Source organism: Carettochelys insculpta, chromosome 3 (assembly GCF_033958435.1).
Source record: "Carettochelys insculpta isolate YL-2023 chromosome 3, ASM3395843v1, whole genome shotgun sequence".
NCBI classification, from domain to species: domain Eukaryota; kingdom Metazoa; phylum Chordata; order Testudines; family Carettochelyidae; genus Carettochelys; species Carettochelys insculpta.
Genome location: NC_134139.1, coordinates 68,370,793 through 68,391,192, shown reverse-complemented (window position 1 = coordinate 68,391,192; position 20,400 = coordinate 68,370,793). Strand labels below are relative to the sequence as shown.

The 20,400-nt window shown below is 44.8% G+C and overlaps 1 protein-coding gene across 7 annotated transcripts in view; it reads left to right on the top strand.

The window, feature by feature from the left end:
* SDCCAG8 (SHH signaling and ciliogenesis regulator SDCCAG8) overlaps positions 1–20,400 on the top strand; it is a 160,133-nt gene that overhangs the window by 5,469 nt on the left and 134,264 nt on the right. For all 7 annotated transcript variants that reach the window (XM_074990092.1, XM_074990089.1, XM_074990091.1 and 4 more), the window contains exons 2-7: positions 14,968–15,120; positions 15,228–15,313; positions 17,405–17,518; positions 18,190–18,315; positions 18,607–18,747; positions 20,251–20,315. In XM_074990092.1, coding sequence (XP_074846193.1) covers positions 14,968–15,120; positions 15,228–15,313; positions 17,405–17,518; positions 18,190–18,315; positions 18,607–18,747; positions 20,251–20,315 — 685 coding nt within the window. The remainder of the gene's footprint in view (positions 1–14,967; positions 15,121–15,227; positions 15,314–17,404; positions 17,519–18,189; positions 18,316–18,606; positions 18,748–20,250; positions 20,316–20,400) is intronic.

The window sequence follows — 20,400 nt, the reverse complement described above, 5'->3', positions numbered from 1 at the left end:
GTTTACATATAATCTATGTAATTTTATTCTTTCAACATTTATTATGGTTTACAATGCTGTTTTAGTTTTTTTGACTGGCCTATGCATTTTATAATTCTATTTTTTAGGCTTAAATTCAATTCTTTGAATAGTGCAGATGTGGGCAGAATATAGTCCATGGGTTGGGTCCAGCCTGCAAAGCTGCTGGATTCAGCCTGCAGGACCTTCAGTCAGACTTCTGGTCTCCTGTGCCCCCATTCTGTACTCAGAGCAGCTTTCTGAACACTGTCACTCTGTTGGGAGCAGGGGAGAGGCTTTGTGCACTGCCTCCCTTCCCCACCCAGAAAAATTTTGCAGCTCTCATTGACCTGTTTCTGGCCAATGGTTGCTGCCTGTTGGCAGGACAGGCAGTGCACAAAGTACCCTGCCCCCATCTGTCTGGCACCATTCAGAGTCAGCTACGCCTGGCATCAGTGGCCAGGGCAGGGGTATGGAAAGCAGGGACCCTGGCTAAGACATCTGGCCTGCTAGCTGGGAGCTTCCTAAGTGTCCAGGCCAGAGCCTGTTTCTGGTACCCTAGCCCCTCCTTTTCACCAGCCCCCGATCCTGCACTGTACCCTTACCCCATGTAATCCAAACCATCCTACATTCCTAACCCTGCCCATTCCTAGCATTCAATTCCCTACTCCCAGTCACAACTGAAATCACTGCACCCCTTCCTGCAGTCCTGATCTGGCTCACAACTTCCTCCAAGACACTGCACTCCCTCCTACACCGCTCCTCCAGGTCACAACCTCCTCACAGACACTGCACCTTCTTCTCTACACCAGTCTCCTGCTGCAGGTCACAACTCCATCCTTTACCCAAATGCTGTCCCAGATCCCATACCCACTTCTGCATCCCAGTCCCTCACCCCCAGTTCCTTTCTGCTCCCAACCTACATCTCAGACCCTGTACCTCCTCCATTAATATCATGGAAGAGTGCGGCCCTAGAGTATTTATCAAACTCTTGGAGTGATCCCTCATTAAAAGTATTGCTCACCCCTGGGACAGTGAGTCTTAAAATGCCTAACTTGTCTTGGCTGCAGTAATTATCATTTTTTATACATTATTGAAACTGGAACAATCCAAATAATAGCATCCTCCTAGAATATAAATTTAGCTTGTACTCAGATTGACAGTGTCAATTGGAGGGGGAAAAAAAAACGCTAAACACACAACTTCAGACACTCTGCAGATGATGGCTGCATGTTTTCAAGTTATATTTTTAATTATATCTTTAAAATAAATTAAAAATTGTATGCAAATGAATGCTGTTCCAAATGTGAGACTAATAGCAATTATATCAGATGTTGAGTTGCCTATGATTGGCTGAGTGAAAAACAATTAACTTAGAGTAGATAATGACAGGAATATTATGTGTGTCAGAGAAAGTAAGCAGATTTTTTTTAAATTTATTTTTATATTTATTTCTCTCTGCAGAAGATAGTGTACACTATCAAGCGTATGTGTATCGAAACACCAGAATTGATACCTTAAGGCTTGGTACTGGGACTGTTGTGCTGTAGATCATGGTTTCCTGCCCCCCCACCCTGGGGAGGACATGAAGAAGTTCCAGAGGGGGCATGAGGTGACCCAGCCCCTCCCAATCATTCCCCACACCTGAAGAAAGATCCAGCCTTTGCTTCAGCTTTCAGCCCCTGCCATTTTATGTGGGTTACCCGGTGCAGCCGCTATAAAAAGCAGCCAGCCAGCAAAGACCCACATGGAGCTTGAATGCTTTCTGCAAATGAGTGGGTTGGGGGGTGGGAGGAGGAGGAGGATGGGGTTGGATGCGGGGCTCAGGGCCGCCTAGCTTTGTGAGAGGGTAAGGGAGGAGCTTGGATGGGCAGCTTGTGGGGCTCGGGTGCCTGGGCAGCTTGGAGGACTTGTGGGCCTCAGGCGGCTGGCCCCAGCAAGCAGGACTTGAGCAGCTGGCCCCAGTAGTGTGGGGCTTTGGTGGCTTGGGCCGGTGTGTGGGTGGCTGGCCCTGGCAGTGTGGGCCTTGGGCATCTGGCCCTGGCAGCATGGGGCTCAGGTGGGTTGGGATGGTGGGTGGACAGCTGGTCTTGGCAGCGTGGGGCTTGGGTGGGTGGCTCAGGCAGCTGGCCCACAGCTGGGGTGGGTGGCTGGTGGGTGTGTGGCTGGTCCCTGCAGCGCGGGGCTCAGGTGGCCAGCGGGTAGGTGGATGGCTGGCCACAGTGGCTGCTGGGTGAGCAGGTAGCTGGTGGCTCTGGCAGCACAGGTCTCACGTGGGTGGGCGGCTGGCATGGGCAGCTCTGGAGGTTGGCATGGGGCTCAGGCAGCTGGCCAGCTGGGGCTGTACCAAGCAACCATAAGATGTCAAGAAAAATTATTTGTGTTTTATTTTTAATTTTAAATAACACTTTCATATCAACCTTTTCTGTTTATTTCAAATTGCAAATTATATTTTTTTGTTAAAAGTGGGTTGGATGATGGTAAAGAAGAGGTCTGGGGGGCATGTGGGTTTCTCAAAAATCAAAAGTGGGGCATGATGCTGAAGAGTTTGGGAACCACTGCTGTAGATCGAGTGTATTGTCACCTGACTGTTCTAAATTAACTGGCATTTGTCCTGAGCTGAACCGTTCACTACAAGCCAGAGCAGCAGCTCAGAAGGGTTGGCAATACGTTCTATAGCATGTTATCCTTTTATCTGCACTGCTGCTGGTGGCAATGGCATTTCCTTCAGAGCAGGACTGCTGGTCTTCCTGACAGTGCTTAATTTGTGCTGGGGCTGAGGCTGCTCTGACCCTTTTTCAATACAGGTTAAGCACTGGAATGAAACAGCAGGGCCCAGAGATAATTAAAGGGTGGTGAAGCCCAGGGAACCTGTAGGACTGGGGTGATGAGGTGGAGTTGGGTACCTAAATACAAGTTTGCACCAGGACACCATTTTCCTTAACTGTGTGCACTGCATTGGTGTTTATGAGCTTGCTAAAGTGGTCAATGAGGCCTTGGAGCACCATGGAGAAATACTCCTTTCTGTTGGTAAATTCTGAACCATGAGGGCCTGGGTGACAAAAAATAAACACATGGCTCCCATCAGTTGCCCTAGTGCACTTCGGTAACCCCACATGTCAAATGCGATCAATAATCTTCTGAGCATTAGGAAGATTTAGAGGCTGGTACAATAGTATCTTTCCCATGGCATTGCCCAGTGGTGCTTTTCAGGTGTACGCATTGATTGAGAGTATCTGTCTGAGTGACTTTGATTTAGCTCCCTGAAATCACAGGTGTGTGGCCACACATGTAATGCTTTCCATTCTTACACAGCCTTTGCTGTGTCTGTACTGGATAGGGATTGGTACACGCCAGTTCTTGAATACTTAGTATTTTCTGTAGTGTCCAGCTTCTTATCTACTGAATAGTCATAGGTAGGCTACTGTTCCCAAAGAAATAGTCCACTGCAACTAATACCTTGGAATTTAGTTATTTTGAACACACAGCACAATTTACAAAAAAAACCAAGAGTAAGTTTATTATCAAGGCACAAAGTTTCAAGTGATAATGAATAAGATTATTGGAAATGGTTATGTATAAAACAAAATCATAACATGCTTTCTGGAAACTTAACTCACAATTTAGCCTCCTGTCTGAAGAAGTTTATTTTAGCCAACGTTTTCTCCATCATGTTCGATCAAGCCAGGTTAAGATCCCCCTCCCATGAAACAAATTCACTATCCATTTACCTCCTAGACTCAGGAAAGGATTCTAGCTTGTCCTCTTCCTTCCACCTCTCTCACCACTTCAATTTACCCCAGCAGATCTTTGATTTATACCCTAAGATAGGGTGGCCTTCACTCTTCTGATTACCTCTTCCTGTTAATTTTCTTCTCGTATCCCTGCCAGTTCTTCATTAGCATTTGATCGGAGTCAGAGAATACTTAGTTTATAAACAGATATATGTTCCATGTCTGAAAGAAATCCTACCTTGTTTCTTTGCTTATGACCTGTCTCTAGACATATACCTTAAAATAATTTCAGTGGATTCATATAAACTTCTTACATACCAATGTGACAAATTTTAGAGACCTCCCATGATACTGTTTAGTAAACTAGAATGTAAAAACAAGACCCAGAGGAATCCTGTAACCCCTTATGTGCTCTGCAAGTTGGAATCAAGAAGGCTATGTGTTTAGTATGCCACCAGTTGTTGCCATGGATACAAAATGATGCAAATTGAAAGAGGCATACCTGTTCCGTATGTGCTCTCTTAGGTTGTATGTAGAGTGAGTTGAAAATAATAAACTGGATTGATTTTCTGTGCTATATTTCTTCACTGTGCAGACAAGCCGTAAGAGTGCCCATTTGGGTTAAGCTACACCACACAAAGGCAAGTCAGAATCAGTGTATCCACAGTGCAATATAGTGCAGAATGACCTACGGTGTGACTATAATGCACAACAGCTATTCAGTGCTAACTTCCTTGTGTTAGATGCACCCTTAGATTAGGAATGTTTTGTCACAAACCCCACATTTAAGTAGTGTGTCCTTTCCAAGCCTTCCAAGTGACATTTGTCAGCCATGTGATCTGACTCTCTTCTGCTTATTAGCCTTGTCTTGCCTTTACCATCTCCTTAAACATCACACTGTTTACTTTTGGTCATTACTCCTAGCTGCAACTTTTACAGTTTTCAAGGTTCAGACGTATCTTCCTGTGTTTACGTGGATTGCTTTTGCTAGCTTGGCTAAAAATGTTACTGAAACCAACCATTTGGGAAGCTTGTTGTACATATTTTTTTAAACTGTTTTGGCTCAGAACATTAGTACATTTATATTTTAACCCCTTCTATTAAGTGTCTTTATTCTATTCTTGAATAATTTTTAGATAGGTAATGAGTAGTAGTTACATGTAAAACTCACCCCACATGTCTGGCAATTTAAAACAACAGGACAGTCAGTACAAAGTTTGGTTATCAAAAGTTAATATGAGGTCAGTTAATTTCAGATAAACAATTAAGTGCTCTGTGTTTTTGTTTCTTTAGACGTGAGAAAGAATAAAGGTTATATTGGAAACTTGAAGTCCGTTTGCAGGTGCTGATCGAGAAAATTACAAAACACAATGGCTTTTCACTTCTACTGGTTAGACATTGAAATAGTAAAGTATTAAAGTTTTAAAAATTAGTGTGATGATGTTTTAATAGACAAGATACATATTCATTATTTCTACATACCTCACATTGCCAATGGTAAATGGGTAATCAAACTGTAAAGTCTTAACTTGGTTGAATGGGTATTATGGTCTTACTACTTTAGTTTTCTCATGGGTTTAGATGCATCGATTATCTGAAACTGTGTTCCAGAAGTATTTTATGAACTATTTTGGCTGGTTAAATGTGGCTGGCATGAAATGTCCGTTTTTGCTTAGTAAAGCTTTCTTTAGCTGTAAGATTTTTTTTCTTCAGGTGAATGGATTTAGATTACAAAAGAGAATTTATTTCCCTTTATAGGCCAGTTACTTGTTGCACGACTCGCATTCCTGTGCTCCTAAATCTGCTGTAATAAAAGTTTGGAGGCATGGGAGCCATTAACAGACTCATGTGTCATTTTTCTGTATAAAGTGGATCATGCTTTATGTTATATCCAGTAACTGCCATCAGTTGTCCTGTAAAAGCAGTCAGTTTGGGCTCTTGACCTCAATTGGTATCACATAAATATATACTCATTTAGTGTGAATGTGGTTCTTGCTTTCCCTCAAATTATGTGACTTAGTATTTCTTTCCTTTTAAATTATCACTTCCTCTGTTATGTTATTACCTTAAACAATTATCTGTCTTTTAGGCAGTTTAGCCTTTCACTTTGTCTTTAACGTGATGAGTGATTTTTTTGTTTTGCATCTCCAGTAGTTCTCAGAGAACTTTTTTGGTGTCTGCGAGTTCCTGAATGAATGAGTGAAAAGGAAGGGTGTCTCCTTGAGGAATGTCCCTTTGGGTGCTCAGAATAAGGTGTTTATGTGCCCTGTGCTTACAGTCTGAGATTTTTCAGCAGCAGTACCCCACTGGTGCACACATGGTATGTGGTTCATGCCTCTGCTAGCCAGTAACTATTGTGTGCTGCCCGCCATCCTTCAGTTCCTTTCTTTGCTGCCCTTGGCTTAGGTCAGAACCTCAGCAACTCTGAGCTCCGCTCATTTTTGCAACCTTATTTTCCTACCCTCCGTGCTGAATTCAATCTTCCTTCAACCACTGTGCTTTAATGACTTAGTTAGTGTTTTTTGTTTAAAAAAAAACTGTTCTCCTACATCACTGTTTAGTGCCTGCAGTCAGTAGCCATGCCTGGCTCCCCAGGATTAAATGATGCTCCTCATGTCCACTATCTATTCCAATCTCAAATGGCCACGCACAATGTAGCTGTTGCCTTGGTGAGGTAGATGTACCTCAAAAATGTGCCCAAAGTTTAAAAAAAAATCAGCGAGATCCTTAAAAGCCTGTTGACTACCTCCCATTTGAGGATCAAAAACTCTGTATATTCTACTGATACTTCATTACATACTCTAAAGCAGTGTTTCTTAAACTTTGTGAGACCATGGAACATCAAACAATATTTTTAAGTGGAACAACTATGGAAAAGTGAAAGGAAAAAAAAATTCAGACCCAAGAACAAAAAAAGGAAAAAAAGAAAAAAACCCAAACAGCAATGTATGCAGCATAAACAAAAGTAATTGAATGAGGTATCATAGCAATGAAGAATTAAGTGTATCTGGTTTTAATAACAAAAAATATATACCATCAGTGCATGATATCAAAAAGAGTCAGGTGCTTGCAGCACACCTGTGAATTATTCGTGAAACAACAGTGTTCCATAGAAGCTATTTTAAGAAGCACTGCTCCAAAGGGCTCCTATGCTACCCTAAAGACTCTAGCTGTGTACGCATCACAACTCAAGAAGAATCAGGGATGCTTCTACACTCAACGCTTCCATCCCCCATTGTACCCACAACTGACATGACCCTATGAACAGCATAGGAGGTAGAGGCAACCCAGAAACCAACAACCCCAGGATCAATCATCCATGTTACAGCCATCCACATCCCATCAATCATTTTAAACCATTGGTCAAGGTTTCAGCAGATCTCCACCTCGACCAACATCTATCTGTTGCCTCATTTGGCATACTATTACATCAGACAGATGGAGTATTCTGTGCCAATAACTTCAGGAACCCATCTTCATTTCCAAGCCCCTGTCTAACTCACCTTCCATGTCCCTCTTCAGGGACCTTTCTCATGAGATCCTTATACAAAAGGAAGTCACCCATCTGTTACATGTAGGAGGGATAGAATGGGTACCACCTCAATGAAGGGGAGGAAGGCTTTTCTCCAGATATTGTCTCCCTCCAAGGGAAAATGGCAGCTGGAACTAGTGGATACTGGATCTACTCTGGTTAAACAACTACATTCGGTGTGAGCACTTCAAAATGGTGATACTAGAAACCATTATCTCATTACCACAGAAAGAAGATAGGCATCCCCTGAAATGAGGAATGACAGCCAATTTTCAAGTATATACACACCCAGCACATACTGAATTTCTCAGATTTGTTCTAGGAGAAAGAGGCTGCCAATACCAAATCCTCCCCTTTGAGTTCACAACAGCGCCCAGAGGTTTTATGAAGGTATTCGCAGTCGCACCAGCCCACTTGCACAAGTGGGATATCAAAATACTTTGACAATTGCATCATAGTAGTGTTTTCCAAGAACAAGGCAACAGCTGTGACCCAAACCACTGTCAGATTCCTAACCAAGATACAGTTTCAAATAAACTGTCAAAAATCTCAACTATCACCCTTTCAACAACTGGACTCCATAGAAGCACACGTAGATGCAACCAACACCAGCGCAAAGCTTCTACCAACTCATTATATAGCATTAACTGATCTAATCACCACCATCATGCAGAGTCCTCAGATCACAGTGAAGCAATGCCTTCACAAGCAATGCCTTGGACACATGTCCCCCACAATGTTTGTGGTCAAACATGCCAGACTATACATGCACCATGTGCAAGGATGGCTTCAGGGTACCCACAAACACTCCATGAACAAAAAGTTAAGCATGCCCCTTTGAGTAAAATCTTCCCTGAAATGGCGGCTAGCCCTGACAAATGTATGTAGAGGCATTCCCATCAAACTGCCCAGCACAACCATTCCAATAACTACAGATGTGTCTCTGGAAGGATAGGAAGTTCACATGTTATAATAATCAATGAGGGGCAATTGGACAGTACAAGAATCATGCCTACAGACAAAAGTTGTAGAAATAATGGCAGTATGAAGAGCTTGCACCTATCTCCAACTCCAATTTCATCACAGAGCAATCAAGATATTCATGGGCAACATGGCATGTGTGTATTAATAGACAGGGCACACACCAACCACCTGTGTATAGAGCCATATGCCTGTGAAACTGGTGTGTAGGCAATCATATAGACCTCTCAGCTATATAGCTTCCTGAAAACAGAATACCATAGCAGACGTCCTCAGCAGGCGCTTTCATCAAAACCACAAATGGCAGATGCAGTCCAAAGTATTGCATACCATAGTCCAACAATGGTGATTCCCAGCAACCAATACCAAGTGCCCAAGGTGTTGCCCGTGAGCTGGATGGAGCAAAAACTCAATGGCTGCATCTACACTGTCAGTGCGGGCAAAGTTGCGGGCCGAAGCAGGCCTCGCTGACCCCACACCAGTAGGCCGTCCGGACCCTCAAGGGGCTCTAGGCGAGGGGAAGGAGGGGACGATGGAGACCAGGCGACGAGTGAAGGTCGCCCCACCCCTCCGCAGACCAACCAACCCCACCCACCTCCGGCAGGGGGCCCCGGGGATTGTGCACGGGCCCTAAGGGAAGAGGGTGAGATGAGAAGAGGAGGACGGCTGGTGGTGGTGCAAATAACAACAAAGTTTATTAACAAGCTAACTGAACAAACAGTAAGGCAAAATAACAAATGCAATACAATAACCAATATCTTATAAACTACAACTATTATTGCTACTATACTAAGATGCTAAACATTATATTACTTAAATACTTACAACTATTATATTCAGGAACTCCATGAGGTAGACTTGTACAGTATTTTCTATTCAGTTAAGAAACAAGGAGGGCAGTTAAAGGAAAGGGAAAAAGCTTAGGAAATTTAGTTTGTTTCTTTAGTTCCGAGCAGGGACAGGTTAATGTACCTTTCTTTCCCCTTATTGCTCCGGGTGGTATGGCTATCCACCCTAGCTGGGACCCAAGGGCTGCTTTGCCCACTGGGGTCTCCTCCCAGGGAAGTGCTACCTTCCTGACTGGGGCTTGGAGAATAATAGAAAAAACAAGGTAAGGGTTAGAACACAAGGGTAGAAGGGTGCTGGGGAGGTTAAACCTCTACCAAGTATTCTAACTAATTTCTTATTTAATAGCTAACTAATCTTATTTAAATAAACTTTAACCGTAAAAATTATTAATACAAGTGTGAGCTGATGATTATAATCCTGGGCATTAAGGTCCGGCCCTGAGGGTCGATCCTTCTGGTACGTCCCTCCCTCGGCCCTGGAAGGGCGTGATTTGGGTAGCGACCCCAAATCCCCCAATGCGGGGACCCGACACCCACAGTGTTATTACAGTATAATTAGTATGCCCGGGTCAGGCCTTGGGCTCACAAGAAGTCTTTTATGGCCTGAAGGAATTATAAGACCTGTGAGGAGTTTAGTGGTTTAAGCCAGGCCTTAGGCCTATAAAAGTCTATATAGTCCTTGGTAGTCCGTAGAACCCCGAGTTAGTGAAGCCTGAGGTGAACTTCAGGCCTGTGAGGAATTTTACGTGTCTCGGTGGGCGAAGTCCTCTCAGGTGAATGGGTTGGCGGTGAGATCGTAGGTGCCGCAGTGGTGGCAGGCCTTGAGGCTTCTATAGGTGAGTGTGCAGTACCTCACCCTATGGGTGAGGCCAGTTCAGCACCCTCCCGATCTGCCTCAGAGCTGCTTGGAGGCGGCGGGATCGATGGTGCCGCTGAGGTAGCAAGCTCTGGGCCTCTAGTGGCAAGCGTGCAGTACCTCACCCTGTGGGTGAGGCCAGTTCAGCACTTGCCAGACTTGCCTCAGAGCTGCTTTTTGCTCTTTTAGTAATAGCAGCACTCTGTTGCCACAGCAGGCGGACCCTGCTGGGTGGTGCTGGTGTTGGAAGCTGTCAGGAGCTCTTTGAAAAGGCTTCTGAGCTGGCAGGAAAGGAATGGCCGACTGACCCCTGGCACTGTGCTGCGCCGCTTTTTATCTGGTGTTCTTATGAATAATGTATGACATGATTTGAATATGTATGAGCTTGTTTGCGGTTTTCAGTCAGGTCCTCCAGTCTGTGGAAGCTTTGAGAACTTTTTCCCGGGTACCCAATTAGAAGCCTGGGTTAAAGGCCCAATCAGAACATGACTGGAGCCGACCAATTGGAGGCCTGGATTTTGATCCGTTGTGTAAGGTGTCTGAGTTCAGGGTTACCAGGGAAACCAACTAACTCAAAATGGCCGTTATAAGGGCTGCAAATGGCAGCTTATATGTTTTGAGTTTATCCTGTACCTGTAATAATATTAAATGGCCCAAGGCTTGTTCCCCCTGACCCACGGGGGCGATAATGCCCGAGGGATGAAAAATCCCCGACATACACTTGCAGGTATGTTCAGAAATCCATCCATGGAGCATCTACACACAATGCGGTCTTTCGATCCAAATTCAAAAGAACGCAGTGCTGTTTTTGAAAGTGTTCCTCTGATCCTGTAATAGGAAGAGTGCTCCCTTTTGAAAGAGTCTTTCAAAAGGAAATGTGCATAGAGGCTCTGAGGGCCACTCTTTCGAAAGAGCAATCCTCCATGGTGCCAGCCAGCTGGCAGGTGAAGACGCCCTGGCTGGCGGCAGCAGGGCTCTACAGTGACTGTGTCCGACTGTGTTTAAAGCTGTGCAGGCCCTAAACCGCATGGCAGGAAGCTGAGAGTATGCTAGGAGCAGCAAACCCATGAGCTCCCGCAGCACGCCCTCAGTGCAGCCACAGAGCAGCAACCAGCCTGGATGGCCAGCAGCCAGTGACGCCAGGAGCACCAGGGCCGCCCTCACAGGGCTTGCAGGACTCTAGACAGCCCCATCAAAAAGGGCACCCACATGCACGGCGCTTGGGCTCTGTAAAGAGGAGGAGGCCCTAAAGGAGTTGGGGTGACGCAGCAGAATTCGGCTGCATTCGCCTGCCTGGCCAAAGGGCTGTCTGCCCAAGGAGACTTTCCCCACACTCCTGATCAAGTACACAGCCAAGTAAAGAAGCTGTGGCAGAGTTATGCTTGGGTCCAGGACTCTGCTGGCCACTTGGGCAGGCCCTGCAACCTGCTTCTACTAAAGAGAGCTCCGCTGCCTCCAGGGGTCCAGGTACAGCTTTCTGCCACCATTCTTCCAGGATGGTGGCAGATGAGCCACACCCCAGGGAAGATGAGCTCAGACCAGAAAAACGCCCCATGTACCCAGAGCCAGAGGCTGCCACTGAGGTCTCGAGCGACAAGGGGGACCTCGTGGTCAAACTCTCATCCCAGTCCTCAAGCCAGGTCACGGGGAGCTGGGAATCGCTGGACCTTGGTGAGGGACTCTCAGGTAAATACACAGCAGGGCACACACCCTAGCCTGTGAGGTGGGGGCATCACAGCCACAGCGGGCCTGGGCCAGGCACAGCACAGCTCCCAGAATGACACACCGCAGGAGGACCAGGAAAGCACCAATCCATCCATGGTCCTGGACAGCCTGGCGGAGGAGGGGGACCGCTCACCACCCCTAGCCACGCCACAAGGGGCTCGGAGCAGGAGAGCACGATGGTTGGCCATTGAGGATGACGGTATGTAGCAGCACCTCCACATGGATGAGGCACATCTTGTGGCCGAGGGCCATGTGGAACGACTTGCTGGGCCACTGGCTGGAGATGACCGTAGTCCTGTGGGAGCATTCAGGGATCCTGGCCTGCCTGTTCCCTCTGTCCCTGCTGTCCCTGCTGAGCCCACCCCAACCCCGGCCCTGCTCCTGCCAAGTCTGCTCCTGCCAGACCCTCCCCCCATGGCTCAACATCCCCATGCTGCCCTCCCCTTCCCAGCACCGCTTTGGCCCCCAGACCAGGGGTAGGAGGGGATCCCAGGGCCAAAGGGGTTCATGGCGGTCCACTGCCCGGTTGCACCGCCTTCCCTTTGTTGTATATAGTTTTCCCCACTGTAGGTAGATTTTATGTTGCTATTCATACAAACCAGACAGTTAGTAGTTATCATTAAAGGTTTTATTTTTGCACCGCCCGTGTCCCATGCTCTTGTTGGGGTGACATTGGGAGGTGGATATGTGGGGTGTTGGGGGATGGTGAGGGACATATGTGTGTGGGGGTGTCCGTGGGGTGCTGGGTGTCAGTCTCCCAAATGTGGATCCTGTCTCAGTGGGCCTGGGGGCTTGGGTCAGAGGTTGGCAGTTTGAAGCCAGGGCCAGACTTGGCCACCCACCATCGGGGGGGAATGCCTCGCCCTTGCTCTCTACAATGTTGTGGAGAATGCAGCAGGTTTCCACCATCTGCAGGGCATTCTGCAGGCTGACCTCCAGCTGTGTGAGGGGACACTGCCACCAGCCCTTCAGGCACCCAAAGGCCCACTCCACCACATGGTGGTCCTGGTTCAGGCGCATGTTGAACAGCTTCTGGGTGGGATCAGGGTGGACGGTGGACGGCCACATTATCTAGGGCTGCAGGGTTAGGCAGCATGTGCCAACATGCATAGGGCATGGTGACGTCCCTGACTTGGTGATCCTGCAGCAGGACATACGTCCCATCTTCCACGCAGAGGCAGAGTCTGGAATTCTGGAACACCCAGCCTGTGGAATGTCCATCTCTAGAGATATTTAAGAACAGCTTAGATAAAGGTCTACCAGGGATGGTCTAGACGGTACTTGGTCCTGCCATGAGGGCAGGGTGCGGGACTTGATGACCTCTCAAGGTCCCTTCCAGTCCTAGGATTCTATGATTCTATGATCATGTGTCCAGCCTGCCCAGCCCATGTAAATGTCCCAGAAGCACCCTCTCAGGCCCACCAGCAGCTGGAGTGCTTCTGAGTGGTAGCCCTTGTGGTTTATGTAGGTGCCGATGCTGTGTTCCAGGGTGCAGATGGGGATGTGTCCACGGAACTAAAGTAATTCGGGAAGCCGAGCGCTATGAATCCTGCGACTGCTGCATCCATGTCCCCCACGTGGACCATTCTGTGCAGCAGCATGGCATTGACAGTGCTCACAACCTGCTTGGGAGGGAGACCATGCATTCGTCTCCCTGACCCCTTCCCTGTGCCCCCAGCTGCCAAGAGTCCCCCCCTTGGTTGGGACCCCCTGCCTAGGACCCCCCTTCGTGTGACAGGTGTGTGCCCCGAGCATGCCTTACCTCCATGGTGACAGCCCCAATGGTGGCCTTGCCAACCCTGAATTGGTACCCCACTGACCAGTAACTGTCTGGGGTAGCCAGCTTCCAGATGGTGACAGATGTTTTTTGAGGGGGAGGGCAGCCACATGCATGTGTCTCGGTTTCCCAGGGCAGGAGCAAGCCAGAGGCAGAGCTCTTCAAAGGTTTTCCTGCTCATGCAGAAGTTCTGCACCCAGCTGGCATTGTCCCAGTCCCCAAACACCAGCCACTCCCACCAGCCCATGCTGCTGTGGTGGCTCTAGAGGCAGTGGGGCATTTAGTGTGAGGGTGCCGGTGGGGTCCTGGCTCGAGGGGCTCCAGACCCCCCTGGTAGAGGGAGATCACCCCCAGGAAGAGGTGGAGGTCAGCTGTGAGCAACGTAGCCAGCTGGCAGAGCACGGCGTCAAGGATGGCCAGCTCATTGATGAGGAGCTACTGCTCGGTGTCCATGGCGACTGGCTTCCAGGCACCTTTGGGCTCTGTGGGGCTTGGGACAGCTCTGCAGGCCTCAGAGTGTGCAGGGTGACGGTGCTTGGGAGCGGCCCTTTAAGGGAACAGGTGGCTGCAGGTCAGGGAAGGTCTTGTCTGCTATGCGGTCCTGTCCGTGGTGTTTCCTAGCTTGTTCTTTTGAAAGGGCACCTGTAGTTGTGTGGATGCTCTCTTTCCAAAGAGTGGGCTTGTCTTTTGAAAGAGCAGATTGTAATCTCAATCCGCTTTTTGTGTGTAGAAGCGTGCTTTTGAAAGGCAATGTGTCAAAAGGTGGCCATCCTATGAATGGGTCAGTTCCTGATACACCTTTCCTCGGCCACAGGAGGGTGCCAGTGATGGTGCAGAGGTAACAGCTGGAAGGTGCTGTAGCCCCACTGTGCTGCTGGGGGTGACGGAAGGACTTCTGGGGGGGTTTTAAATCATCCAGGAGTGGCAGATGGATGTGCAAGGTGGGGTGGGAGAGTGCATGGAGACCCCAATTCAACCCACCACCCCAGGTCCTGCTAGGTGTAGGTGCCTGCTGCTCCATTAGGAGGATTGGAGGACTGGCATTGGTTCTAAGGTAAATTGAAATTGAGACCCCTGCTCTTAAGACTGTTGAGCAATCTTGTTGAATTTAATGTGGTGGTTCATGGTAATAAGTTTTTGAAGGTTCAAGTCCGAAATTAGTACCCGAGGTCTTGTCTCGCTTGTGTATTTCAGTCAGCAGGCAAACATTTGGGTATCTGTGCCAGTGTGGCCTCTGCTGTTTTGTATTATTGTGTTGCCATTTGCACTAATGTGGATTACATCTGCCTGAAATGAGTAAACTGCACTTCTCGAAATGGTGGTTTACAGTGGCTTTGCCTGTCAGTTCACCAAAGACTGAAATGAGGCTAAATCCTTAGTTCAGGCATATAGTTCACTCTACTCTCTATATAGTGTTAAAATGTTAGTTGTGTAAATTAATCTAGCTTTGAGTTGCTTTTTCATCAGAAAAGAAAGATGCTCTGTTTTTGATGGCTAATACGTGCTATTGTTTGCAGAACGCGCTAGTAAAAGTATCCATGAACTGAAGTATGCCTTGGAGGAAGAAGATCCCACAGTGAAAGAAAGTAAAGTTGTATTTGACCGGTCCTCCACAGGTATTGATGAGAATGGGGAAATGGCCTGGCAGGAACTGAAACACAGCCATGCAGGTAAAAGTTAAGCTAAGAGCAGCTAATCTCAGAATTGCAGGGCAGCATTTATTGTATGATTTCTGTCAAGTATAATTGTTAACCAATGGTTTAATTTTGTTGCTTAGTTAATCAGCTTAAAGCTTTATTGCGAGAGCAAGAAGGACTAGAAAGTGAAGTATCTCCATCAAGAAGGAGGAAGATGTCACCTTCAGTATGTATTTACTTCTTATTTCTTAATGTACCTTTGAGTTACAATATATTGTACCTTTTGGGTCAAATTATCAGCTACCTATGAAGAATAAGAGGCCTTAAATCTCCCTAATGATCCCAGGTCAGGGGGTGTTAGCTACTTCCCACTAGGGAGAGAGTGAGTATTTTATGAGTAATTCTTTGGAAATAACTTCTGGTAAAGTAGAGAGCAGCCAAGAAGGGGGAGCCAATGGAAGCTAACACTTTGTTTTGGAAATTAAATCTGTGTAGAGGTTTTTGTCAATGAGGGTGGGTGCATAAAGGCAGGTGGTGAAGGGATCCTGTTTTCCTCTGTGGCTGCTGACTGCAGCTTTGAGCTTCTGATAGTGTATCCTCTGCCTTCTGTGAGGAAGTACAGTTGCAAGTTGATCCATAAAACAAACCCTAAACCTCTGCAGCAAAATTTTGTGGCTTAGGGACATAAAATTGGTTCCCTGTGGAAAGGAGCTTTCTGATGTAGAAAGGTCAACCCTTGTGGAATCCCCTCAGTTCCATTCCCTCTTGCAGTGGGAACTGCACTCTGGCTTGGATACAAGGAAAGCCTTTCCCCTGCATGGGGCCTGTTCAGATCAGATATTGCTATCTAATGGTGGTTCAATATCGAAGATTAGATGGGTTTGGTGATATAGTTCCAGATCTACTTTGTGACAGCCTCCAGTGGTTCTACATGTTAAACTGTCAAAAAAACAAAACAAAAAACCTTTCACTTCTGAAGATGATCTCTCCATGTCAGGTGTGAGGCATGATGGTAGGACAGTATGTATCAGTGCTGCCTGTTGCTTTCAACTGTGTACTGGATAAATAAAGACCTTCAGTCTTCAAAGCCATAAAGTTAGTACATTTGTTAAGCATTAGAAGTGCACACAATTATTTAACAACAAATTTAAAATACTAACTGTTTCAGATTTTTTGGTTTCATGTTGTTTCTGTTCTGTAAAAATCTTAGTATTTCTAACGAATTTAGTCAAATTTCTTGTTGTGATCTCAGTGTTGCAATCTGTGCCCCATCTTATGTGGCACTGTGATCAGAAAAATGAAAAAAAACTGTGTTAAGGTTGTTTTAAAAAATGAAAACATGTTGCTTAATATTTGTTAGTCCCCTCAAAAACACTAGAAAAATTCTTAAGAAGTTGGACATTCAGTGACAGTTTTATCAGAAATATTAATTTCAAGTCAAATACTCTTTTATTTGTCAAAGGAAATTATTTTGTAAGTCAGTCAAATTATTAATTGACTAGAATTAGATGGAATTGATGTGCTTTTAGAAAATAGATTGCTTATCTCATCCTTCTAGTGAATCAGTTTTTTCCTGCCATTGAATTCCTGGTAGTTTCTCATATTAGATGTTAGGATAATTTTCATGTAATGGAAAAATGATTAAAATGTTGATAGTTTTTTCCATTTTCAAACACTTCTTGTGTATTGGTAGAGAAATACAAATGCAGCTGTCATATCAAAGGTATTGTACTTTCACAAAAATAGTGATTTGGAAACTGGGAGCTGGAGAAACAGAATATGTTTCTCTCATCTGTTTAATTTATAACATGGTATATTTCACAATAATAGGTATATAATTGTTATAAATGTGGGAGTTTGTTTTCTAAAGCTGCAAACTAGTTGCTTTGGAAAATCAAGAGCTAATAGCAGTGTCTAGATGCAAGCACTAGTACTGGACAGAAGAAAAGCATGTATGTGTGAACAGGTCTCCTTGTAGTGGGTACAGTCTGGTGAGGATCATCCTTACAGTCTCTCTTAACTAGCCACTCAATGGGCCTCAAAAATATTTGCTCAGTGGAGGTGAGCTTTTGTAAAGATGGAACAGAATTGGAGTTACTTTAGGATTGTCTCCTAAGACATTGGGTCTTTGATGTGGGTTTCACTGTATTACTAGAATAGCAAGAATCAAGGTTTTTATACAATGTGTATTTCTCTACATTTTGTAAAAGTACATTTAAATATGAATAAGATTTTGTGAGTGTAAACAACTTCATATCACAAAAATTAGAGAAAAATTGATAAAATTATTATGCTTAACTTACTTATTTTCCCTCAGATAACTTCAAAAGCTGCAGATGAAAGTTTGCCTACACTGTGTGATCTTGTTCCTATCATTAATGATCAGTCCCAGTATATTCACCACTTAGAAGCTGAAGTAAAGTTTTGCAAGGTATGCAGCCTGCTTTGCTCATTAAGGTCCTGATCCAACAAATGTCCTGCTCATGGAATTTCCATTGAATTTAGTGCGAGTTCTATATGCCAAGTGCCTATAATAGGGTTAACAGTGCTACTGTCTTAAGAAATATATGCATGACTAGAGCTGAGCAAAAAATTTAATAGAAGAGATTGAGAGAGGCCTACCCCAGAATAGCCCATAGCCTACTCGTTAGGTTACTTACCTGGGATTGTGGGCTGAAGTCCCTGCTCCAGAGCAGCTATTCAGTCAGCTCAGCTCAGATGTGTACACTAACCATTAGGATATTAGGTATAACGAGACAGCGCAACTGCCATTGCTGAATTCATTTTTCTCTTTTTTTTGTGACTCTAGCCCTTTTATTTACTTAGATGTTACTAAAAATATCCAAAGCTTTTTATTTTAGGTTAAATGAAATATTTTATTTCATCTGGAAGTGTTTTTCCAACTTTTTCTATTTGCTGAAAATAATATAAAAACTGGCTTTGGTTTGCTCAGACTACATTTATTACAACATTTTGTAAGTACCAGCAAATTTAAATTTAAAAATCAGTTATTTGTGAAACTCTGCTTGTGACATCAAGGTGTATTCAAATGGTTGTAGCTAGAAGCCTTCCTATATACAGTTTTTGTATCCTGCTTCATAGGAGGAGTTGACTGGGATGAAAGATCGGATACGCGTAGTTGTGCTTGAAAACGAGGAACTCCATGAGAAACTGAAATCTCTAACTGTAGATCAGACTTTGAGAGAGCAAACTCTTTTGGATGCTTCAGTAAGTTTGGTGCTTTTTTTTTATAACTGGCTCATTTAAAATGAGAACCATCCAAACTATCACTGTTCTCAAATTGGTCCTTGACCAAAGATTTATGAAAACTTGTATATGCTTGATTAGAGATCCCAACATTATTCTTCCCAGAGGGCAACAACATTAATTTTTTTGCATACATTTGTCCATTGAGTGGATTTTAACAGTAATCATATATTTCTTTAAAAATATTAATTATTTTTAAATATGTACTCCACTGTTGTGATTAAACTCTGAAGTATTACCATTGTATTTCAGGCAAATATTCAGAACTCCTGGGCTGTAGGAGGTGGTGCTTCTAATTTATGTCAAGCTGCTAAGTCCTCACCATCACAGAACAAAGAACAGGTCTTGGCCACAACAGCCACTGCAGAAATGGAAAAATGGCACCTGGAATTGGTTGGTATTGGAAATAATATCTTGCAGGAATATTTTTGTGCTGCTTTTCCTTGGGGGCGTTTTTTAGGATGATTAATTTCCCACAAGTTTTGCAGGAGGAAGAGATCTGTTTGGTTGAACCTGTAGTCTTATCAACCTATTCCTTGAAGCTTATGTTCTTAATATCCTAAAGTTACTAATTTTATTTCCCCTTTAGACGGTGGGTGATAGGTTGACTGTCTTGTGCAAATCTCAGCATGCCACAGTGGGGCTGAAGTAGACAGTGCATGTCTACTATGGAGCTGCAGGTCATAGTTCTGTAGAAATATTAGACAATGCAGGCAGTTGTGAGCAGGCTACCCTAACTTAGGCAGCCAGGAAACACTATATATAAAAAATTATTTTCATTGGTGCCTCTGTCTGCAGAGCCAGAAATCTTTGATAACATCTAGGCTCCCGGCATATGAAATCCTGTGGCAGTTCAAGTTTTCCCAGCAGTTGCTTCATTTCTTTCCTCTTATTTGCCCATAAGTTACAAATGTGTGTTGATGAATTAGTCCTAGCGATTGGAAAGTAGCAAAAGTGAGAGAATCTGTGTAAGGGATTGCTATAGCCCCACATTACCATGTTATTTAACCACTACAGGTACATCTGCTTTTCGTGTCCAAAGTTTTAGTAAGTAATGGGACTAAACTGTTGAATAACTCATGTTGTCGTAATAAGAGAGTTGGTGACAGGCTCCTTTAAAGGATAAGAGGGCCTTGGCCCTAACTTTGACAAGATCAAGTCACTTCCCTGGCTGAGTGGGTGGGGTTAATAATGGATGCAATCATGTGATTACGTCAGGCCTGGTGTGGTGAGGTACGGTAAGGTAAGGTAGGGAGGGACAAACACCTGGGGAAAAGTGTGCTCTATTGGGAGCCCCACACTTCAGCTGAGAGGCTGGAAGTGTCAGGACAGAAGCCTGGGAAGCTTCATCTGGCCTAAGGAAGATGCTGCAAGTAATAGACACTGTTCTGAACTGAATCCCGCTTAAGATTCTCTCTCATGAATGAAGGAGGGAGGCACTAAGATAGGGCTGGAGCCTGGAGAGCTAATGTGTGGAAGGACTAAAAAACTTTGATTCCATAAGGGAAGTGTTTTTAATTACGATCAGGACAGGAAGTTGTTATGGGGTCATCAGTAGAAGGAAGAACTAAGGCAGGGTGCTGCTACAGGCCACAAACGGGCAACTTTGTTATGAGGCCCAGCGTGTCGAATCCTCAGTTTGCAGAAATCATAGTAGCTCAGCTGAAATGAATGGATCTGTGGCAATTAATACCAGCTAATAATATAGCTCAATATGTAAGAAATAGGTATTAGTGAGAGAGTTTTCTATTCAGTATCTGGGCTTTCTGAAAAGAAGAGTAAGGAAAATTAGTTCTAAAACTGATGGTCTGGGTTGAAAATTTGAGTGTCTACATGAGAAAGTAGTGAAAGGAGAAGGATACAAGAAGATGGTTTTCTTTCATCTCTTTCCTAAAGGAGAAGCTAAAACTTCTTTATCAAGAAAGGACTGATACGCTTGAAGCTCAAGTACGGTCTCTAAGGTAAATGGAAATGGTCATTTTTTCTTTATGAAATTACCGGCATTTTCAATGGTTTGTTGTCTTTCTTGCAAAAAATGACATTTAA